General features: G+C 47.7%; 2 protein-coding genes across 9 annotated transcripts in view; one reads left to right on the top strand and one right to left on the bottom strand.

Annotated features, from left to right (window-relative positions):
• Positions 1 to 26,041, bottom strand: part of ABAT (4-aminobutyrate aminotransferase) — an 88,550-nt gene that overhangs the window by 5,047 nt on the left and 57,462 nt on the right. For both annotated transcript variants that reach the window (XM_082432510.1, XM_082432511.1), the window contains exons 4-14: positions 24,890 to 24,919; positions 24,160 to 24,277; positions 19,854 to 19,903; positions 12,559 to 12,639; positions 11,843 to 11,935; positions 11,270 to 11,332; positions 8,812 to 8,875; positions 8,191 to 8,339; positions 4,140 to 4,277; positions 3,156 to 3,323; positions 1,770 to 1,916 (exon numbers count right to left, since the gene is read on the bottom strand). In XM_082432510.1, the coding sequence (XP_082288636.1) occupies positions 1,770 to 1,916; positions 3,156 to 3,323; positions 4,140 to 4,277; positions 8,191 to 8,339; positions 8,812 to 8,875; positions 11,270 to 11,332; positions 11,843 to 11,935; positions 12,559 to 12,639; positions 19,854 to 19,903; positions 24,160 to 24,277; positions 24,890 to 24,919 (1,101 nt within the window). The remainder of the gene's footprint in view (positions 1 to 1,769; positions 1,917 to 3,155; positions 3,324 to 4,139; positions 4,278 to 8,190; positions 8,340 to 8,811; positions 8,876 to 11,269; positions 11,333 to 11,842; positions 11,936 to 12,558; positions 12,640 to 19,853; positions 19,904 to 24,159; positions 24,278 to 24,889; positions 24,920 to 26,041) is intronic.
• TMEM186 (transmembrane protein 186) overlaps positions 1 to 26,041 on the top strand; it is a 48,546-nt gene that overhangs the window by 16,063 nt on the left and 6,442 nt on the right. For 4 of the 7 annotated variants that reach the window (XR_014255271.1, XR_014255272.1, XR_014255273.1 and 1 more), the window contains exon 2: positions 24,043 to 24,223. The gene's annotated coding sequence lies outside the window, so the exon portion shown is untranslated. Of the gene's footprint in view, positions 1 to 9,748; positions 11,264 to 17,436; positions 19,834 to 24,042; positions 24,224 to 26,041 lie in introns of those variants that run through there. The other 3 variants (XR_014255275.1, XR_014255276.1, XR_014255277.1) reach the window with 3 other exon arrangements.

The raw sequence follows: 26,041 nt of genomic DNA, 5'->3' as shown, positions 1-26,041 counted from the left end.
ATAGTTTCCTAACTTCAAGTTGTTCTGGGTTAAGGGTGCCAGATGAAAAACAGGACACCCAGTTAAATTTCAGATAAGCAACTTCTAATTTTTTAGTATAAATATGTCCCAAACATTGCATGGGATATACTTACGCTAAAAAAAAAAAAAAAAATTAGTTGCCATCTTTTAAATTTAACCGGGTGTCCTGTATTGTAATTTGCTAAATCTGGCATCCCTGCCTGGGAGAGGAAGACGGTGGTCCCTGAAGCTCCTGCCTCTGCCCTGTGACTGGAACCAAGTCCAGTGTCTGCCCTTCCCTCCTGGGCTTCAGACTTGTGAAATTTAAATTTAACTGCGGGGGGGGGGGAACCTGCTTTTTCCCCCCCCTAAATGCAGCAATCCTATTCTGAGGATTAAATGAGATAAGGCACTTAACACAATGCTTGGCACAGAGCAAGTTCTCAATTAATGGAAATAATAATAATAAATAATAATAATTATTGTTGTGTCCTTGATCATGTCAGAGAGGTAAACGCTGGCAAAGAACATGGGCTTGGGAATTCCCTGGTGGTCCAGTGGTTAGGACTCAGCACTTTCACTGCCGGGGGCCTGGGTTCGATCCCTAGTTGGGGAACTAAGATCCCGTCAAAAAATAGAAAAAAAAAAAAAAAGAACATGGGCTTTGAAGGCTACAAGAATCAGGTTCAAACCCCAGTGGAAGCTGTGTAACTTTGGACAAGTTAATAATCTGCCACACCTCAGTTTCCTCATCTGTAAAATAAGGATCATAGTGGTGTCTACACCCACAGCATTACCGTTGGACTTAAGAGTGTATGAGATCCCCTATTACGGAACTTGGCAGGAGCAGGCTCTCAGTAAATGGAAGCTGTTATCACTACCATCCCTCCTCGCTTCATCATCACCATCACCATCACCATCAGTGGATCTGCTCAGCTCACTGGTGACTGGGTGCTTCAAGCTCCCAGAGGAAGGGCTCTTTGTATCCAGCCCTCTGGGGAGGGTCATCTCTCCTCCTAACTCCTGGGCTGTGCTGGCCAGTCCTGGAAACACTGTGGTTCCTCCCAGCAGCATCCCCCGTCCCCAAATCTAGGAGAGCGTGTCAGGCAGGGAGTAGACATAACAAACACAAATAATTATAATAAAGAGCTCTACTGTCCAATGAGGAGGCCACATGTAGCTGTTGAAATGTGAGTCCAAATTGGAATGCACTGTAAGTGTAAAATACATACTGGATTTCAAAGACTTATTATGAGAAGAAGAATAAGAAATATTGAATTATTTTATATATTGGTGGCAGGTTGAAATAATATTTTGGATATGATGGGTTAAGTAAAATATTCAAATTAATTTCAGCTCCTTCTTTTTCACTTTTAGTGTGGGTACTAGGACCTTTGAAGTTATGTGCGTAGCTAGCAATCTGTCCCCCTGGAAAGCACTGCTACCGAGTGATCAGGATATAGAAGGTGGTCCAGACGAGGGAACAGTGGGCACGTGGGTGGGAATGAGAGACAGGGGATGTTGGGGAGGTGTCTCAAAGGAGGGATGCCTGAACTCAGTGTCAGCAGAAAACCGGGAGTTCAGGAACTGGGAACGGGGTTGGGACGGAGTGGTGGGAAGGCATCCCCTACAGCAACGGCGCAGCCTATTCACACTCGCTGGGGCAGTGGGTGTGAGGCTACACTGAAGAGCTCAGCTGTTGCCCGCGGGGGCCGTGGGGAGCCGCGGATGGGGAGCCGGGAGGGCCGGGGTGGGGCCGGGCGGAGTACCTGGAGGCCCAGCAGTCCCGTGAGCAGGACCTTCCCAGCATGGGCCGCGTTATTCAGCAGGTCCTCCCGCTTGATGATGTTGATCACCTCGGCCAGCAGCAGGTTCTTGGACGGGTCCCCCAGCCACGTATTGAAGATCCGGTAAGGCTGGAACGAGACACGGGGCATCAGAAGGGTTCCAGGCACAGCCTCAGACACACTTCTCCCCATTTAAGAGGAGAGAGACTAACCCAGGAGTAGCTACTAAGTGCTGGGAGGATAACGCATATGGTCTCACCAGAATCTCTCCGTAACAGCAACCCTGTAGGTAGGTACTGCTATTAGGGACACCAACTCGTCCAGGTCCTGGGAAATCCCTCAGTCCTGGGGAAACCGAGACGGCTGGCCCCTAATTGCTGTAATCCTCATTTTATAAAGGAAGCTGAGGTTCTGAGAGGTTGAGTGATTTGTCTGTGAAAATATAGCCCTTAGGTGGTGGAGTCAGGAGTGGATTGGTGGCCGTCTGACCCTCAAAGACCACCCGCTTTACTCCCCCTTCAGGGTGTCAATGCAGCCAACTAAAACACACTTCCCAGCCTCTCTTGCAACTAGGAGTGGCCATGTGACCAGATCTTAGTCAAAAGTGGTAGAAACAGAAATGTTGTGGGATTTCTGGGAAGGCTGCTTAAAGACGAGAAGGGGGCCACTTGATCCTTCCCTCCTTTTTCCTTCCTACTGCGTCAAATTGAGACGGCGCTCCAGTAGCCATTTTGGATCATGAAGTGACCTTGAGGGTAGAAGCTACATGAAGGAATGGTGGAGGGAACGATCCTGGGCCCTTGATGACTCTGTGCGTGTGTGTGTGTATGAGAATCCGTATGTACAAGTGGCAGTACAGTAAAATGGTTTAGAGTATGAGCTCTGGTTTAAATCTTGACTTTGTCACTTAACAGGCTGTGTAACCTTAGACAACTTACTTAACCTCTCTGTGCCTGATGCCTCATTAGCAAAACGGGAGAGAAAAATACCATCTACTTGGTTAGACTGTTGTAAGGATTAAAAGTACAAGAGGAATACTTAGAACTGGGCCAGGCACAGAGCAAATGCTCCATTCACAGCAGTAGCTAAAAACAATATTTTTGCTTGTGCACAAAGCAAAAAATTAGAAGCCTGACAATGGACTGCTATGAAGTCAGCCCTGCAGAGAGAGCTGGGGTAATCGTAATCATTGGCTTTAAATTAAATTGATAAGAATTAGGCTTTAGGAAACCTCTGTGACACATTCGGTATTCACTTAGTTCCTTGTTGGTGAGAAAGAAGCAGTAATGAGAAATCGATGCCCCTTGCCCCACCTCCCTCCCCTGCCCTGGACAGGAGAGACGGGTGGGCGGGCGGGTCCACACTCACAGCGTTGGGCCTCAACTCCTCCTTGTGGAAGAAGCCCCCGGTCATCATCTTCTTGCTGAAGGTCATCACGTCCGCTGGGTCATCCAAGCCCCAGTGCTCGTGGGCCCAGAACTTGCCGGTGCAGCCTCCTCCAGTCTGGACCTCATCCACCAAGAAGGCGCAGCCGTGCTGGCCGAGATGGAATGAAGGAGAAATAAACACCCAGCGCAACTCGCCCACCTCGGACCCCCAAATCCAGCCCAAGAGCCACTGCTTTCTGAACCTCAAACCAAGCCCGTGTTCTTGGGCTGTGCAAAACCAAACTAAGGCTGCAGGAGGGCAGTTCCAGCAGGGCTGTGTCTGCACGTGGCCTCAAACTGCTCAGCCGGAACGAAACCGGAACATCAAATGCTCCCTGAACCATCGGCTTCGGTCCCTGAGCAAGTTGACTTGCTCAGAAGGAAGTGTGTCCCAACTGTAAGGCAGCCGCATTTCCCAAACTTCCGGTGCAGTGTTTGCCAGCTCTGCTCGTCACCCGGACTATTATTTACTTAGCATTTGTGTTTAAATCAACTCATGTCATGTCACCTTTATCTGTGAACTGACTGCTTGGACAGGCCAGTTATACGTGCAAGACACATTAAAATAGATGTGATATTAACATGAAGTTTGTTCATTTGGCTTCTGTTCAGTGTGGACCACAATGGGCTGAAAGATGAGGTGGGATCCCTAGAAAGAAAAGGGAGGAGGCTGAGGCTTTCCACAGGACATTCTCTTGATTGGGAATGTCCCCGACTAAGACGGCAGGTTGGAGGCTGACTTTGGAATACGACTTTAGGGGAGAGTCCCCTGTCCTGCCCTCACCCCCAACTTCTCTACCTGTGAGGCCAACAGGCAGCCTCTGAACATCTGGAAGTTTACAAGGACCCCAGGCTAACCCTTTGCTCTGGAAAACCAAGTGGAAATGGCCCGTGGCCCCATCCAGCCCTGGCCCTGTGTGCTGACCTTCCTGGAGATGTCCCTCAGCTTCCGGAAGAAGTCGTCTGACGCGTGGTTGTCTCCACCCTCAGACTGGATGGGCTCCACTATGATCCCGGCCACCGTCTTCTTCTTCTTCCGGTATTTCACGATCAGGTCCTCCACCTGAATTCCAAAGGGGGACATGACAAGGGCTCGTGGAGGCTCTTGGGCAGCCCCCGAGGATGGGCATGTGGGGTGCTGTGGACCCCTGGAATTTAAGTTGAAAATGGCATAGTGTCTTATCATTAGATAGAATACACAATGGAGAAAAGACAAGTCTCTTCAGCAAGTGGTGCTGGGAAAGCTGGACAGCCGCATGTAAATCAATGAAGTTAGAACACACCCTCACACCATACACAAAATAAACTCAAAATGGCTTAAAGACTTAAATAGTCAATATAAGACACAGCACTATAAAACTCCTAGGAGAGAACATAGGCAGAACATTCTCTGACATAAACTGTAGCAATGTTTTCTTAGATCAGTCTCCCAAGGCAATAGAAGTAAAAGCGAAAATAAACAAACTTATAAGCTTTTGCACAGCAAAGGAAACCATAAACAAAAGGAAAAGACAACCTACAGACTGGAGGAAAATATTTGCAAACGATGCGACTGATAAGGACTTAATTTCCAAAATATATAAACAGCTCGTACAACTCAATAACAAAAAAACAAACAACCCAATCAAAAAATGGGCAGAAGACCTAACAGACATTTCTCCAAAGAAGACATACAGATGGCCAACAGACACATGAAAAGATGCTCAACATCACTAATTATTAGGGAAATGCAAATCAAAACTACAATGAGGTACCACCTCACACCAGTCAGAATGGCCATCATTAAAAAGTCTACAAATAACAAATGCTGGAGAGTGTGTGGAAAAAAGGAAACCCTCCTACACTGTTGGTGGGAACGTAAATTAGTGCAGCCACTATGGAGAACAGTATGGAGGTTCCTTAACAAAGTAAAAATAGAGTTACCATATGATCCAGCAATCCCACTCCTGGGCATATATCCAGAGAAAACTCTAATTTGAAAGATACATGCACCCCTATGTTTATAGCAGCACTATTTACAATAGCCAAGAGGTGGAAGCAACCTAAATGTCCACTGACAGAGGAATGGATAAAGAAGATGTATATATATACACTGGAATATTATTCAGCCATAAAAAAGAATGAAGTAATGCCATTTGCAGCAACATAGATGGACCTAGAGATTATCATACTAAGTGAAGTAAGTCAGACAGAGAAAAACAAATGTCATATGATATCACTTATATGTGGAATCTAAAAAATCATACAGGGACTTCCCTGGTGGTCCAGTGGTTAAGACTCTGCACTTCTACTGCAGGGGGCATGGGTTCGATCCCTGGTCGGGGAACTAAGATCCCACATGCCACGCGATGTGGCCAAAAAAAAAATGAAAAAAAAAAAAAGATACAGATGAACTTATTTATAAAACAGAAACAGACTCACAGACATAGAAAACGAACTTATGGGAAAGGGGAGGGAGGGATAAATTAGGAGTTTGGCATTAGCAGATACAAACTAATATATATAAAACAGATAACCAACAAGGTCCTACTGTATAGCACAGGAAACTATATTCAATATCTTGTAATAATCCATAATAGAAAAGAATCTGAAAAAGAATATATATACACGTATATATACATACATATATATATGACTGAATCACTTTGCCACCATAATGAGAAGCCTGCGCACCGCAAAAAAGAGTAATCCCTGCTCGCCACAACTAGAGAAAAGCCCGCATGCAGCAACGAAGACCCAACGCAGCCAAAAAAAAAAAGATTAAAAAAAAATTTAACCTTTTTAAAACTATTTTTTAAAATTGAAGTATAGTTAATTTACAATGTGTTAGTTTCTGGTGTACAGCAAAGTGACTCAGTTACACACACACACACACACACACACACATATATTCTTTTTCAGATTCTCCTCCATTATAGGTTATTACAAGAAAAAAATTTTTAACTGTTAACAGTGAGAAAAGCATCTTATTTTCCCCAAGAGGTTATATTTCTTGAACTCTTGCTCTAAAATGGGCATCTTCTTACAGATAATTAAAGACTAATAATTGTGATACTTGGGGCTTCCCTGGTGGTGCAGTGGTTAAGAATCCGCCTGCCAATGCAGGGGACACGGGCTTGACCCCTGGTCCGGGAAGATCCCACATGCCGCGGAGCAACTAAGCCCGCGTGCCACAACTACTGAGCCTGCGCTCTAGAGCCCGTGCTCCGCAACAAGAGAAGCCACCGCAATGAGAAGCCTGCGAACCGCAGTGAAGAGTTGCCCCTGCTCGCCACAACTAGAGAAAAAGCCCACGCACAGCAACGAAGACCCAATGCAGCCAAAGATAAAAATAAATAAATAATTTATAAAAAATAAAAAAATAATTGTGATACTTTATTAATAATTTAATAATTACACATAGTTGAAAAAACCTAAACCATACACCTGGATAGAGTAACAAGTACGATCTTTCTTTGTTATGCAGAATTAAGGAAAAACCTTCTATTTGGATGATGCAATTTTAGCCTCGGTCTCACCAATTGCCCCAAGGAAGCTCTAAGATGCTTTTCTTTGCAATCAGAGTGTCATTTGCAATTTGTCATCATATGGCTATTTTCTTGCTTATTTGTCCAGTGCTGTGTTTCTGACTACCCTATACTCTCTGATAGGATGCAGGAAAGACATGTGGCTATCAAGCGCTTGGAATGTAGCTGGTCCAAACTGAGATGTGCTCTACGTGTAAAATACACACAGCGTTGCAAAGATTTAACATGAAAAAAAGAACATAAAAACATGTCATCAATAATTTTTAAATATTAATGACATGTTGACACAATATTTTTGATACACTGGGTTCAATAAAATGTTATTAAAATTAATTTCACCCAATTATTTTTACTTTTAAAAAATGTAGTTACTAGAAAAGCTGTAGTGACATTTAGCTTGCCTTATTTTGCTTGGACTGCATCACCTTGTCTCCTTTACTTACCACTAAATACCCAGCGCCGGGCTTCCCTGGTGGCGCAGTGGTTGAGAATCCGCCTGCCAATGCAGGCGACACGGGTTCGAGCCCTGGTCTGGGAAGATTCCACATGCCGCGGAGCAACTAAGCCCGTGCGCCACAACTACTGAGCCTGCGCGTCTGGAGCCTGTGCTCCGCAACGGGAGAGGCCGCGGCAGTGAGAGGCCCGCGCACCGCGATGAAGAGTGGCACCTGCTCGCCGCAACTGGAGAAAGCCCTCGCACAGAAACGAAGACCCAACACAGCCAAAAATAAATAAATAAATAAATAAATAAATTAAAAAAAAAAACAAAAAAAACCCAGCGCCTAGCACCTTGCTTCACACCTAGTAGGTGTTAACTATTAATTAAAAAGAATGATGACCTTAAGAGGCAAACCAGCCTTATTTGAGCTCAAATCCAAATCTGAAGAGTGATAGCCATTCCCCGCCACCCCCCACCCTGCAACAGAATCCTTCCAATGTCTTACATGGAACCCAAATATATGGGACAGATCAAAGGGGGGCTGTTCTGGTTGAAGTGGAGGCACGGGGACCAGGGTTGCCCATCCTTAGTCCCTCCCCGCCCCCACTGCAACCCCCAGGGCTCCCAAAAAAGCCCCAGGATTCTGGAGAAGACTGACACACAGTGGACTACAGGATCCCATGGAATTGTTTTTCCTATGAGCTGCCCTGTATTCTTTCCATCAGTTCATTTTCTCTTACTCCAGAGTCAATGAAGCTTGTCCCCAAAGAAACTCACATGATACAGAAGTTGGTACCAGAAGCGGGGTGATGGAGGCTGGGTGGCAAAATCAATGTCTCAGTACCTTTCCTAACATGGAACTTCGGGAAACGAAGCGCCCCCGTCCCTCCGTCCCACCCAGGGAGTGCCACGCGGGTCCCTGGATAAACTCTTTGTGTGTTCCTCTTCCCCGGGGCTAAGTCTTGGGGTGAGGGGTTGAGGGGGAGGTGAGGGGAGGACCTGGGGGTTACCTCTTCTAGACAACGGGCCTCTTCTTGTTGGTTCTCTTTCACAAACTCTTCCAGAGGATACTTCAGCCGTGGGAATGGTGCAATGGGCCAGTCGAAGGAAGGGATGTCGATCTTGTGAATAGCTTTGGAGTGCGTGGTCGCTAAGCAACCTAAGCCCAGCACAACAGAAGAGCAGAGGTTGGCTCAGGGAAGGAGGATGTTCCGTCTCTGAGGAGGAGATGGGGCAGCCCAGGGAGGCCCGGTGCCTGCAGAACCCCAGTTCTGGGAACATCCTTAAGCTGAGGTGGCACCCACGTGTCTTAATCTGTGTGTGTGTGTGTGTGTGTGTGTGTCTTTGCTTTCTGATCTATCACAGACTAACACAGACTTTGAAGGAAGAGAGGCAAGGATTCAAATCCTAGCTCTGCCACTGCATGGCCTTGGAATGTTCCTTCCCTTGCCGAGCCTCAGTTTCCACATCTGCAAAGTAGCAACAGCCATCCCCAGTCTTCAGGGAATGGTATGCAATCAATGAGACAATACGTGGAAGCCACCAGTGCCAGATCAGAGGCAGCCGTCACTATTGTTGTTGCTGTTATTATTACTCTACCTGCCACCTTGGGATCTCACGGCCCTCCTTACCCATGGTCCTCCCATGGAAGGCACCCATGAAGGAGAGGATGCTGTAGTCGGGGCACCCGGGGGCCTGGAACCAAGAAACAGCCGTCAGTCAGGGTTGTGAGCTGGGGACCTACGTGGTGGTCCCCACGAACCTCGAGGAGTACAAAAGTCTCAGGAGAACCGGGATCCCCTCTCAGGCAGAAGTTACAAACTGGACACCAGAGGTCTATATCCAGCCCACACGTGGTTTTTTTCTGTTTGTTTCTTATCAAGAGATTTCATGAAATAGATATCTGAACCTCTGTCTTCTCACAAGTTCTGCACCACGTGGGCCCGTTTTTCTCGGTCAAGCCTGAAGGTGGGCGAGCACGCTGGCCCTGGGCCCTCACCACCCACCTTTCTCCTTTCCATCACTGGCGGGCGTCCACAGGTCCCCCTGTCCCCCCGACTGCTCCCACAGCCCACAGATGGGCCAGGTGTCGGTGGTGGTACCTGCCTCCTGTGACCTGAGGTTGAGCTGGGCCCCTCATAGGACATGCCCAGGCTTTGGACGAGGTCTGCTGGGCCAGAGCGGGAGGGTGGGACCCCCAGCTTTCCCTCTCCCCACGGGGCTGCCCCTGAGCTCAGGAGGGACTCGTGAACCCCAGTCTTCTCCCAGCCCCAAGCGAATGGCACAGCAGCACTGCCTTCTGACCCTCCAACTGGCAAGGGAATCAGACCTGCCTCCAGTGACTCAGGAGCTGCTGGGGACGTGGCAGAGGCCACCTTGGGGGCCCCTGAGTCTCTGGGAGGTTGTACAGCATTTTCTCAGGCTGGCTGATCTCCACTGGGTCCCTAAGATCCCCGGGAAAAGCTCCAAGACCTCTTCCCACAAATCCCAGAATGCCCTCTTGTCATTTTCCTTTGTTAGTCTCCAAATGTGATATATAGGGCGTACTTGTTTTATTGCACTTCACAGATGTTGCGTTTTTTTACAAATTGAAGGTTTGTGGCAACCCTGCATGGAACAAGTCTACTGGAGCCATTTTCCAACGGCATTTGCTCACTTCGTGTCTCTGTGTCACATTTTGGTAATTCTCACGATATTTGCGACTTTTGGGTTATTATTCTGCTTGTCACGGTGACCTGCGATCGGTGATCTGTGATGTTACTACTACAACTCCCTGAAGGCTCAGATGATGGTTAGCATTTTTCAGCAATGAAGTATTTTTGAATTAACGTGTGTACATTTCTTTAAGACATAAGGCTATTGCACATTTAATGGACTACAGTATAGTATCAACATAAATTTTCTATGCACTGAGAAACTAAAAAAATCACGTGACTCGCTTTATTGCGATATTTGCTTTATCGGGGTGATCTGGAACCGAACCCCCGATATCTCTGAGGTGTGCCCCTATGCTGATTTACATGGTTGAGAGCACAGTGTCTATACAATTTCCATCCCACTGTTTTCACTAAATTATAGCACACATGTCTCCAGGCCAAGAGAAACCCTTTGTGATTATTCTGGCTGCAGAACTTTGTGTTTGGACACAGTGGGTAACTGAGTTCAGTGGCTCTTGATCTGCAAACACCCGCCCCCCCCCTTTTTTTAAGCGGTATACACTTCTGCCTCAGTCATAGTGGGGTTTAGGGGAAGGACTGGCCTGCTCTGATTGAAGCTGGTGGGGGAGCTTGGAGCTTTACTTGGTCTTCCCCATGCACCCCCAACTGTTGTACCCCAACACTGGCCCCCTTGGTGCCTCCCTGAACTGCTGGGGTTCCACTTGGAACCCCTACACTTAATCCATCTTTCCCCATTACTGGATATACAGGCGGTTGCCAATCTAAACACCAATGGGTGAACACCCTTGCACATACGTTTGTGTTGACATTTTGGATTATTCTAGAGAATACATGAAATGCCATTTTAGATGGGTCAAATACAGGCAGCTGTCCTGGGAAACTGATGAGTGCTAGTCAGAAGAGTTCCACTCGGCCGGCCTTGAAACCAAGGGAATGGACTAGGGGGTTGGAATGCTTGGGGATCCCTTGTTGTGGACTGAATGTTTAAGTCCCCCTCAAATTCATATATTGAAGCCCTAACCCCCAGTGTAATGGTATCTGAACATGGGGTCTTTGGGCGGTACTTAGGGTTGGACGAGGTCATGTGGTTGGGGCCCTGTGATGGGATTAGTGCCCTTATAGGAATGGACACCAGAGAGCCTGCTCCCTCTCCCTGAGATAGATGGAGGACACAGTGAGAAGGTGGCCATCCCCAAGCCAGGAAGAGAGCCCACCCTGGGAAACTGGATTGGCCAGCACCTTGACCTTGGACTTCCAGCCTCCAGAACTGTGAGAAAATACATCATACACATCTGTTGCTTAAGCCACCCTGTCTAGGGTTTTTGTTATGGCAACCCGCGCTAACTAAGATACCCTCCTACTTGAGGAGGACAGGGCCCCACGCAAGAGGCGGAGGGGATGCTGGGCTCACCTGGTTGATCATGCACGTCTCCAGCTCCTCTTTGGAGAAACCCGATTGGCCCCTTTCCTTGCTCTGATAAAACAGAACAGAACAAACTCAGAGACGCTCTGGGGCAGGAAGGGCTCCCACTTTCCACCCAAACCAACATCTAGTCAACGAGGGGATGCTTTCTCAAGAGCTGATCATATACGTCGACGTTACACGTAGGGACTGAAGCATGAGACCATTCATTGTCCTTGTGATGAAATAAATAGATGGATGAATAAGTCGCTTTACTATTCTATTGGCAACAATGAAGATCTGTGAGATGGTATGTTATTTCAGGTAACACAGTACAATGACACTGGGGAGGTTTTACACTACACACTGCCAAGATGTTTGGAAAACCTGGTCCAGGCAGTGGCCCTCCCTGGATTTCGACCATGGCCACTGATGTCCAATACTCCGGCCAGCTGGGATGAACAGTCGGACAAGGGCTGAGTGTGTGGCTGGGGGCTGGGGAGCCTGTGTGTGTGTGTGTGTGTGTGTGTGTGTGTGTGTGTGTGTGTGCATGTGCGCATGCATACAAGCCCCAAACCTCACCCGGTACCACATGAAGATAGTCTTGAAGGCGTTTTCGTTGGAGCAGGAGCCGCAGGCCATCGTGATGAGCTGGGACATCCCTTTAGGAGCCACCTGTGGGGAGGGAAACAGCTGTGGGCTCCCCACTCCCCCAGCTGGAGCGGGGCCTCTGCAGGGGCTGCACATTGGGCCCTGGAGGCTGTGGGAGGCTGGGAGGGAAACAGGGATGCAGTTCCGGAAGCAGTCTGACTGGGAGGGTGGACGAGAGGCCCCAAAAGGCCCCAGGCTGGAGGCCAGAGAGGAAAAAAGGCGAAGAAAGGCCCAGACGTCCCTCCTGACGCAACCTCTGCCCGGAGACACCCACATTTTACAGGTGGGAATTTGGGGTTCTGAAGGACTCTAATCCTTGTAGCAACTGAAACCCAAAGGAGGACTGAAGGGCACAGGCAAAGGCCCTGTCGTGGGATCAATACTAACTTCCCCGGGTTCCCTTTTTCCCGCACACAAGGGATCCCAGCTTTTCTTGCAAAGGAAAATTAAAAAGACTCTTCGTGAAAGAAATAGCATGAAGAGCAAGAAGCGCAAGACTGAAGTAGAAACATCCCATCCTTAATCATTATGGGTCTCAGTCCTTTCCTTCCCTGCTGCTCCAGCCTCCTGGAGATCAGAGCTGCGGGCCAGCGCGGTGAAGGGCAGAGGTGGGTCCTCACAGGGGCAAGCTGTCCCCACAGACTCACTGAGAGCAGGGACTCCCGGAGCTTCTCCACAAAGTTCTCAGGAGGAAGGATTCCGAGGGCAGGTCTGTTGATGAATGTGCTCTGCAAAACAGCCAGGAGACCAGCAGTGACTTCTTCACCTGACCCAGCTCCCGCCCACCAGCGATGCTTTTCAGAGCGGATGTGTTCCACGCTGTGGGGAATGATATACTTCCCTGCGTTTTTAGAGAAATCCACTAGGATTGCTCTGGGTTTAAAACAAAGTGTCAATTTCTTGGTTGGGATATTGCACTATCACTAGGTAAGACGCTACCATTGGGGGAAACTGGATGGAAAATACACGGGACCTCTTTGTACTATGTTTTGCACCTCCCTCTGAATCTGTAATCTTAAAAAAAAAAACCCATCAGAATGATTGAAAAACAAAAAATGGAAAATAACAATTACTGGTGAGAATTCTCATTCATGGCTGGTGGGGATGTAACATGGTGCGGCCACTTTGGAAAACAGGTTGGCAGTTTCCTATAAAGTTAAACAGACACACACCCTATGACCCAGCAGTTCACTCTGAGGTATTTACCTAAGAGAAAAATGACAGCATATGTCAGACAAAGATGTGAATGGATATGAAGGTTTGTTGTGGCTTTTATCTTCAGTTGCCAAAAAATGGAAACAGCCCAAATGTCCTTCCACTAGGGAAACGATAAATAGATCGTGGTATATGCACACCATGGAACACTGCTCAGCAATGAAATGGAACAATCTACCCACACACTTAACAACACGGGAGAATCTCAAAGTCACGATGCCGAGTGAAAGAAGCTGGAATCAAAGGGTCACCCACTGCGGGGCTCCACTCCTACGACATTCTGGAAAAGGTAGAACTATTGGGACAGAAAACAGCTCATGGCTGTCAGGGGCTGGGGTGCGATCGACTGCCCGTGGGCTCAGGGGAATGTCTGGGGAGATGAACGGTTTGCGTCCGGACTTTTTTGGATTGTGGTTAAGAAACAAGTAACATAAAATTTACCATCTTAGTCATTTCTAAGCATATAGTTCTCAGTAATGTTAAGAATATTCATATTGTTATGCAACCAGCATCACCATCCGTCTCCAGAACTCTTTCATCTTACAAAACTGGAGCTCTGCCCCCGCTAAACACTGACTCCCCAATCTCCCCTCCCCCCAGCCCCTGGCCACCAGCATTCTACTTCCTGTCTCTGATTTTGAGGACGCTAACCGCCTCAAATAAGTGGAATCAAACATTATGTGTCCTTTTGCAACGGGCTTATTTCACTTAGCATAACGTCCTCTAGGTTCATCCATGTTACAGCATACGGCAGATTTTCTTTCCTTTTTTTTTTTCTCCTTTCCTTTTTAAGGCTGAATAATACTCCACTGTATGGATATGCCACATTTCCTGTATCTGTTCATCTGCTGATGGACACTTAGGTTGCTTCCACCTTTGGGCTACTGTGAACAGTATGAACACGGGTGTGCAAATGTCCGGGTTTTGACAGTGGCTGTACAATTATGCATTTAAAAAATTTTTTAGATTTTTATTTATTTATTTTTTGGCTGCACTGCGTGGCTTGTGGGATCTTAGTTCCCCGAGCAGGGATCAAACCTGTGCCCCCTGCAGTGGAAGCGTGGAGTCCTAACCACTGGACCACCAGGGAATTCCCAGATTATGCATTTGTTGAAACCCACAGAACTGTACCTGCAAAGGATGGATTTGACCGCATGTGAATTACACTTTAATTAAAAAAAAAAAAAAAAAGGGGGAAAAAAAAAGAGGCTTCAGTAGCTCTGCAATTTCTAAATAGAATGAGCCTTAGGAGAGCAATCTGAGGAGGGAGCTGGTTAATACATGAATGAGCTGCATATGAGAAAAGCAGGGTTAGAAAAATTCCTCCCCCCCCGGCCCCCCGCACCGTTTTGATAGATGTGCGTCCAGAGAAGGATCTCCCTCTGTAAGGAAGTCAACAGTGCAAACCGGATGCTAAACAGACACTCGCTTCTGATACCCAGGAAAGGAGGGAGTGTTATTTACAACAAAAAAGAGAACCACTCTAAATGCCAACATTAGGTTAAGTAGACGAAGGCACATCAACTGAAGGTGATGTTGTATCCGGAAAAATGTCGTGTAAAAAGAAGGTTACGATTTTACATTAGGGTTCACTGAGTGTTGTACCTTCCATGGGTTTTGATAAATGTACAATGATGACACGTGTCCACCATTATGGAAAAGACACAAATGGAAATGCAAATGGGGATAAGAATAGAGCGGTCCGGTCCCTCCAGGTCTAGCCAGTGCCCCCTGGAAGGACTGGGAAGAGTCCGGAGGGGTCTGCTCAATGGATAAGCAATGAGGTCATCAGGAAGTGGATCTGGGTAATAGAAAGGGATTGTACTAAATGCAATGCAGCATACTGGATTGGATTCTGGGGACCAAAATAACGGACACTAGTGGAAAAACTGGGGAAATCTTAATAAAGTCTGTAGTAGGTAATGCACCAACGTTAATTTCTTAGTTTTGACAAGGGTACCATAGAGAGGTGAGGTGTTAACATTGGGGGAAACTGGGTAAAAGGTGGATGGGAACTATCTTTACAACTTGTAAATCTGAAATTAGTCAAAAATAAAAACATTGAGTCTGGAATTCCCTGGCGGTCCAGTGGTTAGGACTCGGTGCTTTCACTGCCAAGGGCGCAAGTTCAGTCCCTGGTCAGGGAACTAAGATCCAGCAAGCCGAGAGGCACAGCCAAATAAATAAATAAATAATAAAAATAAAAACATCGAATTAAAAAGTATGGAAGGTTTGATTGAGCCTGGGATTTGGGAACTTCTCAGGCACCCCTCTCTTTTGGACTCATTCGTGTAATAAACTCAGTGCAAATCCAAATGGTGGCATCACCCCATCGGAGGAAACCCAAGGATAGGGCGGCCCCAGCACTCATCCTCCTGGTGGCATTGGGATTTGGCGTGGCCCACTAGAGTTCGTGGCAGGCTCATACCTCTGTTGCCTCTTCTTCTTTGTGACCAGCTGGGTGGGTCTAGGATAAGCGGTGGAGGGAGTTAACCGTTTTCATTGTAGAGCTGGGGAAACGGAGGCCCAGAGAGGTCAAGCAACCTGCCCCAAGTCACACAGACAGGAAGGGGCAGAACCACGACTCAAACCCAGGTTTGCTGACTTCAGATCCCACCCTCTGCCAGACGCCGCAAGCAGTCTCCACCCGAAAATGTCAGTGCTGGACATGAGTTTACTTGGCACAGTCCGGAGACCTTGGGTGGCCTGTGGGGGCTGCCGAGGGGCCTTTTGTTTTGGCTTCGAGGTATTAATGGGGCTCCAAAGAAATCAAGCATAGCACGAGATCAGGGTGGAGGCGAACTGCCATCACCGGCAGAGGGGGAAGCGGCTCACAGAGGGGATGGCCGGGCTGGCAGCGTGACTGCCTATCTGGGCCCAGGGAAGATGTGGAGGTGGTATTCTTGTTTGGCAAAGCGTGACATTCATGAAGAACAGAAGATACCTGGGACTTTGGGTAGCAGAATCAATTGAGGACAGGTTTCTAGAATCCTCGCCATCAGACCTGCTGTAGCGGGAAGAGAATGAGCTTTGGTTTAAGTGGCTGTGCAACCTGGGGCAAGTCACTTAACCTCTCTGGTCTTTAGGGTCCTCATCTGCAAAAATGAAGATCCCTTCCTGGGTGCTCAGAAGGAGCCAGTGGGAAAACACAACATACAGATGAGGCAGGAGCTCAGTCTTGAAGGACAGAATCACGCAGGTGGAAAGGCCTGGAGGTCACACTGATGTCTTAGCTGACCAGGCCAGCCGCCCTCCAGCCAGCCTAGCCAAGGTGCCACGGATGTTAGTTGGCACTCATCACACATTGCAATGACTGGGCATGTGCAATGCCCAATAATTATTGTATAACCTGTGGGCAATGTAATGAGATGGCCTGGGTGACATAAGAAGTTCTAACTGGAACCCAGATATTGGATCCAGGTGAAACGGCACATGAATAATGGATGATGTGTTTGGGGTACAAAAGGGTTGATAAGCCCTTCTCAGAACTTCAATGACTCGGCAGGAGCCTGCCCAGGACAGGTAAAATACCTCGACCACCACCTGAGAGCATTTCCTGCTAAGAGTTTGGAAGACCCAAGACATCAATCAACGGTCGTCTGGTCTGATGCCCCAGATATACTCTGCTGAGCTTGTGGCGGTCAGCTGTCACTTCTCTAAGGCTGTGCCGGTCACCATGCCCTCTGCAGGACGTCAGCACAGACTGTGATCTAGACCATGATCCAGACTACAGTCTAGATGGTGATCTAGACGGATCTAATCTGTGATCCAGACTGTGGTCTAGACTGTTCTGGACTGTAATCTAGACTATGATCTCGCCATCAAATCCAGCACCAAGGACAGTGCCCAGCACATAGTAGGCACTCCATCCATCAGTAAGCAAACAGATGTCAAGAAATGAGGCTGAAGAAGCAGAAGCCAGATCACAAAGGGCTTTACACTTGAAATGGAGGAGCTGGGATGCATCCTGAAGGCAGTAGGTACTGGGAGAGGGTTCCAGGCACAGCGCAGTTTGGAGGGTGGTTTGGAGGAGGTGAGAATGGACGTGGAGGTGGGAGGGAGTGATGAAGAGGGGCTGTTGAGGAAACTCCAAGTGGAAGTTGGGGGCAGAGCCAGGACAGGCCCCGGAATGGGTGGGGGAAGGGAGGATGGGGGGTGGCATCCAGGTCCAGGTTCCGGGCAGGGATGGGTGGGGGCAGGGCATCCCCCGAAATCAGAATCCCTGGGCCTAGAAGTCACGTGCTGCTGGGCAACTGTGCCTCCGGAGGCAGCTGACACTGCCAATGTGTCTGGTGTGTTTGTTGACACAGTTTTTTAGCACCAACTGCCGAGGCATCTGGGATCTGCAGAACGTTTCGAAACAAAGTGGGGCTCTGAATGTAAACACACGCGTGGAGCCACCGACGGGCCTCGCCAGACACCCTCCGGAGGACGTGGCTTCTGCTGGAGCAGCCCCTAGACTTGTCAACTAATTGGAGGCGAGAACCACCTCCAGGCCCCTCCCAGGCAGGCACACCCACAGGTAAAGAGGACCCGAGTTCTTTCCTATTATCTTCTGCTGTTCAGATTCAAGGGAAAACGTTTAAGGCTGGGGAGTTGGTTCCTGACATGGTCGGGCTCTCAGTCCCCCTGCTTTTCTTTGATTTCCTTTTAGGAATCACACTCTTTGTCATGTGTGGACACATATGTCACACCTGAGAATAATGAAAGCCCCAATGGCACGCAATGCCCGGGAGGACGGGGAGCGGCCGGAGCTCTCACACTGCTGGAGGGAGAATTCCCAAGCCCAGTTTGGAAAACTGTCTGGCGGGATCTGCTGAGGCCAACTGTGTGCGCTCACTATGGCCAGAGATGGACTGGCCTTGTATCATGGGACACGTGAATGTGTCATCAAAAGACACACTGGAAGGTTCACGGTCGGAAGCGACCCAGATGCTCATCAGCAGTAGGTAGGATGTTAATTGCAGTGTGTTCACACAGTGGAATGATTAAAGCCAGGGGGATGGATCCTCTGCGGCTACCAAGGCTGCATCTTCAGATGGATTTTGAGTGAAATAAGCCAGACGTGATAAAGACCACACCCGGTACGATTCTACTTATGTGCTGTTAGAAGTAAGGGGAGTGGTCGGCCTAATTTGGTCTGGGGGAATAGGAACTGGGTCAGGGCATGTTGAATTCAGTGGGGGTGAAAAGCATCTTACCCTTGTGATATAAAAAGTACAGACATCTCTATGGCACTTATTATCTACGTATGTACCACATCGTATACGTATATACCACGTACCATAGGTGTGTTGTAGGCACAATTATGAAGATGCCCCAACCCTCATTCCATCCCCGGGACTGCGAATATATTGGTTTGGCCAAAAAGTTCGTTCAGGTTTTTCCGGAAAAATCTCAACGAACTTTTTGGTCAACCCAGTATTACATGGCAGAGGGAACTTTGCAGATGTAATTAAGCTTCTTATTCAGTTCAGAAAGGAGACTGTTCTGGATTTTCTGGATGAGCTTAGTGCAACCACACAAGCCCTTTGCTAAGGGCAGAGGCAGAGAGAGGGATTGGACCAGCCGTTGCTGGCTTGACGATGGAAGGACCACGTGAAACAAACTCTGCCAACGACCTGCCCGAGCCCCAAAGCGGATCCTCCCCCAGAGCTTGCAGCTAAGAGCTGACCTCAGCTTCGTGAGCCCCAAAGCAGAGCACTCGGCTGAGCCGGCCAGAGACTCCGGACCCACAAGATCTGTGAAACCATAAATGGGCGTTGTTTCAAACCCCTAGGCTGGCGGTAGTTTGTGATGGCAGCAACAAGAAACTAATACAGGATGGTATTAAAATTTCATGGTGGGGAGAACAATTAGGAAAGTAATGTCTAAAAAGGCTCCTTAAGGGAGTGAAAATTGAAAAAAGAAAGTTGAGAAACACTGGGTTACAAGGGAAAATTCATTCAGCAGTACACTCAGCATGTATGCATGTCTCCGTGTGTGTGTTACAGCCAGTGTCATCAATCATCAACGGCGCCCACAACAGAGGAGAATCCGGCTCCAAATGTTAACAGTGCCGAGGATAAGAAACTGTGTGTCACCTGCCCCCTGCCTGCCAATCCAGTCATACTTGGATCCTTCCTGGCCCTCTCTGCTCAGGCTGCGCTGTCCTCTTTTGTTCCTGAAGCTCTCTGCACCTCTCCCTCCCACCCTCCTCTCCCTACAGGGACCATTCTTCCCTGACCCCTGGCCCCTCCATCCCCAAAAAGCCCAGCTCCCGTGGGTTTTATTCCCAGCACCTCCTCTGGCTGTGTGACCTTGGACAAATACTTAACCTCTCTGTGCCTTAGTTCCCTCCTCTGTAAAACAGGGATAACAACAGTAGCTGCCTCATAGACTTGGCAATATTCAATCTGTGAAGTGCCAGCCACAGTGTTTACACATATTATGCTTGTAACTATTGTTCATTATTATCATTGTCACTGTTTTATGCCCACATAGCACTGACTGCCTCGGTCTGTAGCACTTAGTATGTTTGCAATTCTCTACTTATGTGTGTGGCTAACTGGCTGCCTCCATGGGAGCAGGGCGTTGTGTTTTTGCTCACCCAAGGCATTCCAAGAGCTTAGCGCATAGTATGTGCTCAATAAATACTTAAGGGATGACTGAATGGATGGACTATTTCCAAAGGCTGCCCCAGTGATCCTCTGAATCTCTGTGAACACTGCATAACCCGGGGACTCACCACATTTTGAGGCTGTTGGATGAGTTTCATGAGAGCAGGATGGTTGTAACCTGGGGAGAGGAAGATATGGTCAGAGACCAGCATCGGATCTGGGGGTCCCATGCCCCTCCCCCCCATCGCCTGCCCCCTCCCTTCCCTTCCAACCCTGCAACTCTCTTTACACACAAAGGCCCATTCCTGGGGCCCAGCCCAGATTCCCCTGACTCAGAATCACTCAGGGTGAGGCCCCCAAATCTTCCACTAGTTCTCTGGGTGACTCTGATGTTCAGGTGGGGGACACACTGGACTAGACAGACAGTGAATGAAGGTTACAGCTAACTCGGGACCAGGGTTGGGAGGCTTCCCCAGGCCTGCGTGACGAATTGCAAACGTGGTCCTTGCCTTCCCCGCCGGTGTCCACCGCTTGCATTCGGTCAGGGACTGGGGGAGGGAAGGATGCTGCTGCACACATTTGCTCATGTCCGGCCTGGGCCTGCCACCCGCGACAAGGCCGAGGATGCCCTTTGATTCCGCAAAATTGCTCTTCTACGAATTTATCCTACACGTGAATAAAAACCCATGTAGGGACTTCCCTGGGGGTCCAGTGGTTAAGACTCTGTGCTTCCGCTGCAGGGGATGTGGTTTTGATCCCTGGCCAAGGAACTCAGATCCCACATGCCGCAGGTGGCGTGGCAAAAAAAGACAAAAACCAAAAAACCTGTGTACACCTGTCTTCATGGTGACTCGCCAACATCTGCAGGCTTGAAAGCAACCTAACGTCCATCAACAGCAGGTCAGTTGTTGCCAGGATTAGCAATAATGAACACAAAGTCTCTTGCACATAGTAGATGCTTGATAAAATGGGAGATTTTTATCATAGAGGAGGGAAGAGTAAGACAGGCCCACACAGCACTGGAGCCAGATGTCCTGGGCTCTGCAGAGCCTTTACTGCCATTTACTGAGCATCTACTGTGTGCAGGGGGCTTTCTGTTCTTTATTGCTAATCCTGGCAACAACTTCCGCAGGAAGGCCAAGTTTGTAGGAGGCACAGAAGTCAGGAGACCAGATATAAGACCCTCAAAGGCAGACGCCAAGTGTTCAGCCCGATAGATATTGGTTGAATGATGGAACAATGTGAAGATACAGTGACACAGGCTAGAACTCAAAACTGTTACAGATGAGAAAAGACTCATCAGTGACTCTTGGAGCAGGAAGCAGACTTTGGAGAAAAACTCCCAGTCTTCAAGTATCACATTTTTTTTTTTTTATCATGCATACCTTGCACCTATTTTCTTTAAACCGATTAACTTTTTAATTTAAAGAGATTTACTTCAGGATCTCCCTCGTGGCCTAATGGTTAGGATTCCCGGGTTTTGCTTCCATGGCTCGGTTGGATCCCTGGTCGGGGAACTGAGATCCCCGCAAGCTTTGCAGAGAAGCCAAAAAAAAAAAAAAGATTTACTTTTGAATGGACACTTTCTATCACTAGGATGAGAAAGCTGCCCAAGGCTCTGAACCTGGGGCCTGATCTCCTCCATAACAAGAGATTAACAAGTGTAGATTCAGGCGTTAAAGACCCAGCATCACCCAGGGGAGACTCTCTCCTGATGGAATCAAAGAGTGAACAGATTTGAAAAGCCTTGTGGTTTCACTCTGCTGGATGCAGGGAGCGTGGATTGGGGCAGTGATGTGGGGACCAAGGGAGAGAGTAATCAACATTCTTCCTCTGCCTCTCCACTCCACCCCTCCCCGCCCCACTCCCAGCTGCGCTGGGACCAAGGCTGGGGAGTGCTCAGTACTCAAGGAAGGAACACTCTGTGGTGCTTTTCCAACTGACCTTTGGCTAGAGGTCTTCCAGCTCTGACTCTTTTTCACGCTGCCTGGATGTTTATGACTTTTCTGCCTCTGTAGATAAGGCAGTTTCAGGGAATCAAATTAAGCCACAGATGCAGCATTTCCTATTGGCTTCAGAAGGAGAGATGAAAGCAGAGCCGGCCCTCTGATCAGGAAATCCTGCGCCTGGGCTCTTGATGCCATGGGCCCCCACACTGCAGGGCAGGGGCGGCTGTCTGGGAGGCTGCTATTACAGAAGTCAGCTTGAGAGGCAGAGTCATTGGTTCAAATCCTGGGCTCCCTGGACAGCTGGGGGAAACTGCAACCCCTTGAAACCTGGCTCCCTATCAATAAACTGGAAGTGATAGTAAAAGACCCGACGGTATAGGACAGTCTTAAGGATTACATGAGATAACATGGAAGGCACTATTCCAGACAGACAGTAATTTCTCAATAATTATTAGTTTAAAAAAAATCATCTCAATGACTACAGATGTGGGAAAAAAGGTGGCCAGAGAGAGAAATTTTTAGAACTTCTGGTCTTTTAACAGCTACTGCCAGCCTGACCCTCCCACCCCCCATAGAGATGCTGGCTCACTGGGCATTGAAGCAGAAGGAGCCCCGGGTGGTGGTCGGGGGTGGTGTGAAGGATGCCGAGCTTAGCTGGGAAGAGACTGGCCCACAGTCCCAGGAAAACTCGAGATCTTATCCCGTTCACTCCAACAGGATATGGAGAGAGGGTTTTGTAAATCTTAGGCTCCAAATCGCCTTCAGAGGCCAAGGCATCTCTGAATGATGAACTTCCCCTAAACAATGAGTCAGCTGCCAACTGTTGAATCTCATCTTTTTTTTTTTTTTTTAATTTGGCCTCACTGTGCAGCTTGCAGGATCTTAGTTCCCCAAGCAGAATCGAACCTGGGCCTCCACAGTGAAAGCGCTGAGTCCTAACAACTGGACCGCCCGGGAATTCCCCAAATCTCATTTTTTTTTTTTTTAATTTTTATTGGAGTATAGCTTTTTTTTTTTTTTTTTTTGGTATGATTCTTTTTATTTATTTATTTATTTATTTGGCCACACTGCGCGGCATGTGGGATCTTAGTTCCCCAACCAGGGATCGAACCCGCGCCCCTGCAGTGGAAGCGCGGAATCTTAACCATTGGACTGCCAGGGAAGTCCCCTATGGGAGTAGAGTTGATTTACAATGTTGTGTTAGTTTCAGGTGTCCAGCAAAGTGAATCAGTTATACATACACATATATCCATTCCCTTTTTTTCTTTTTTCGTAGATTCTTTTCCCATAGAATGTCATCTTAATGGGAAATAAATAGGTTCGAGGGACTGGGCAGGGGGAAAGCAGAAGAGGCATGGATACCTAAAGGGGGGTCTCAGGGGAAAGACCCCAGGCGGCTGAGTGCAGGGGCTTGGAGGGGGGTGGGGAGCTGCTGATGGGGAGCCCAGGGTGTTCTGGCATCGTTCACTAAGGGACAGGTTTCATCCGACGCTCAGCCTACAAACCATTGGATGCCGCGGGTAATCCATCGACCCAAGAAACATCGGCCATCCAAGCTACAAACAGCAGCCACCTGCATGTGCCAATCAGCCCTGTCTGCCGCGTCTGCCATGCCCTCCTGCGGCAGCACAGCCTTGCTCTGGATGGCCAGGAGGTGAGCCTGGTGAGGCAGAGGCCACTGGTGCCCCTCCAGGTCACCTTTCCTGGGCAAGCCACCCCTCTCCCAGCTGCTCTGTGTGTGTGTGTTGGCAGGGGGGCAGTGCTGCTAATGGCTCCAGCGGCCTCCTTCTCTGGAAAATTGCCCCTGGTGAATGGAAGCCGCTTCGCCCGAGAGATGACGCAAGTCCTTCCCTCTGGCAGCTGATGGCAAGGATCGCCCGAGAGATGACACAAGTCCTTCCCTCTGGCAGCTGATGGGCAAGGACCGACTGGCCCAGGGGTACCAAAAGGCCAGCCTCTTTGCCTTGGCCTGGGACGGACTCTGGGGTGAAATGCACGCTTCAGAGCCCCCCGTGGAATCAGGCTGTGGCTGGTCTCTGGCTGAGACCTCATCCTTCTTAATTTCCCCCTGCCCTCTGCTCTCTCCCTCCCTGCCCTCTCTCCCAAGAGCGCTCCCTCAGTTAACCACTTGCACCAAATCCCTGCCTCAGGATCTTCTTCCAGGAATCCTAAGACTGCTGACATTGGACATGGGTTCACATTCTGCCTATGCCTCCTCTCCAAGCTTTGCTCATCTACCTACAAAATGGGCATACTTACCCAGATCCATACTTGTAGGGTTTTGGGGAGGAGTAAATGAGAAAAGACATGTAAAGTTCCTAGTAATACACGCTCTACGAATGACTTGTTCCTTTTCTCTGCCCTTGAGGGAAGTGTCTGGCTGCGCACAAGGATGTACATCTTGGAAGGAGCGGCTGAAGTCTGGAGAGCCACAACTAACACAGAGACAGAGGCTACATTCAGGGACTGATTTTCCAGCTCTTACCTATGGGGACAGAGGAGATCTGGGAATAAAGATCCAACATCCGGTTGCCATCCACATCCACCAGGTAATTGCCTCGGCTCTCTTCGTAATTGCAGAAAAAGTGCACAGCTTCTGCATTCTTGGGGAAAGGAGAGACTGGATCAGGCTCACTGCAATTCCTTAGATCCTCAGTCTTTCAGGATTAAGCTTGAATTGATGAAGTAAGCCATGTCCTGCCCATTTATGGACACATGGATGGGATGGTATCTGTGGGTGCTGGCAGTGTTGGATTTTTTGCCCTGATGGTAATTACATGGGCACAATTACATGCCACAACTACTGAAGCCCGTGCGCCCAGAGCCCGTGCTCTGCAACAAGAGAAGCCACTGCAATGAGAAGCCTGCGTACTGCAAAGACGCATAGCCCCCGCTTGCTGCAACTAAAGCCCGTGCACAGCAACGAAGACCCAATGCATCCATAAATAAATAAATAAATAAATAAATAAATAAAATTTAAAAAGAAAGAAAGAAAGAAAGAAGTTTGGAAAGTTCACCAAAATGTGGAAATTACACAACACATAAATAACCAATGAGTCAGAGAAGAAATCACAAGGGAAATTAGAAAAAAATGTTTAGATCAAAAGTCAGCTGCATGTTTTAAAAAAAGAGCCAGCACAGATTCAGTGTTTGTGTCCTTTGGCTAAATTGTAACAAAGAAGCAATGGAAGGATTGTTATTTCATCCTTGCTCACCTGAATTACATTCAGCTGTTTCATTAACTCCTGCAGGAGAGAAGAGAAAAGCATTATAGCAAGGACACATGCTTGCCAGAGCAGCTTAAAATCTTTCATGTTTTCCCAATATTATAAATATTTTTAAATTGCTTAATAGAATTAGTTGGCAGGAAACAATTCCTGCCAGTTAAATTACCAGTACAACAGACAGGATGGAGGTTTAGACACTTCAAAGATAACAGTCAAATAAACTATTTAACAAAAAAAATTAAGCTGAAGATATTTACCTAATGTCCAGAAAAGCATGGGCTCTCTTTTTATTTAGGGGTAAAAAAAGGCTTTAACACCCCATTAGGAAAATAAAATTAACTGAAAATAGAAATTTGCACATCAAAGAACTATTTATAATTATAATCTGAACACCCCACTTGTACAATTCCACATAGAAACTGGGAATTACAAACTAGTGGTTTTACTATTACAAGGATTTCTTCCTTAAAAACAAGTCAACATAAAGTAAACTTTAGCAATTAGTGTCATAAAACTATGTATTTCTACGTAAAAATACAAAATAATATTCATGACAAGAATATGAAATTTATTCCAAGTATTTTACTATTATTAAATTAAAATCCACCCCTCCCCAATAGAAATATGCATGAAAAAAGTCTTCTTTTGTCAGCAAGAGACTATGCAAAATAACTACAATCATTTATATCGGTACAAAGATTTCTGGATTTATTAAATAGTTTCAATGACAAAAGAGACAGCTTTTGACTTAAAAAAAAAGGCACTGTGGATAAAATCTGCAAAATATGCAAAGAAAATAAATTTGTATTAAAAAGGTTTACACTGTTATTTTTTACGTGCAAACATTAGAAACAGTATTGCACATTACAACACAGAATCAAGGTTAACCAGCCTTCCAAAGTGTGTTGTATCCAGGTTTTGTAGCTTCTTTGAGGAGAAGCTGCAACACCCCTCACTCATCTGTGTTTCTTCCATCTCACAGGCTAACATCAATTCCAGGGATTCAGAGCTACCCAATGTCTCTCATACATCCTGTACTGTCACCCTGAGGGCTTCTCCATTCCCCTTGCCTAGAACAGAATGCACTCCTTCATCCAATTCCTCCTTGGGGCCCTTTAAGATCCAGCTCAGGGGGGCATG

The sequence above is a fragment of the Balaenoptera physalus genome (genome assembly GCF_965194825.1).
Source record: "Balaenoptera physalus genome assembly, chromosome: 16".
NCBI lineage: Eukaryota > Metazoa > Chordata > Mammalia > Artiodactyla > Balaenopteridae > Balaenoptera > Balaenoptera physalus.
Note: the sequence above shows the minus strand (reverse complement) of the source record. Positions and strands in the feature narration are given on the sequence as shown.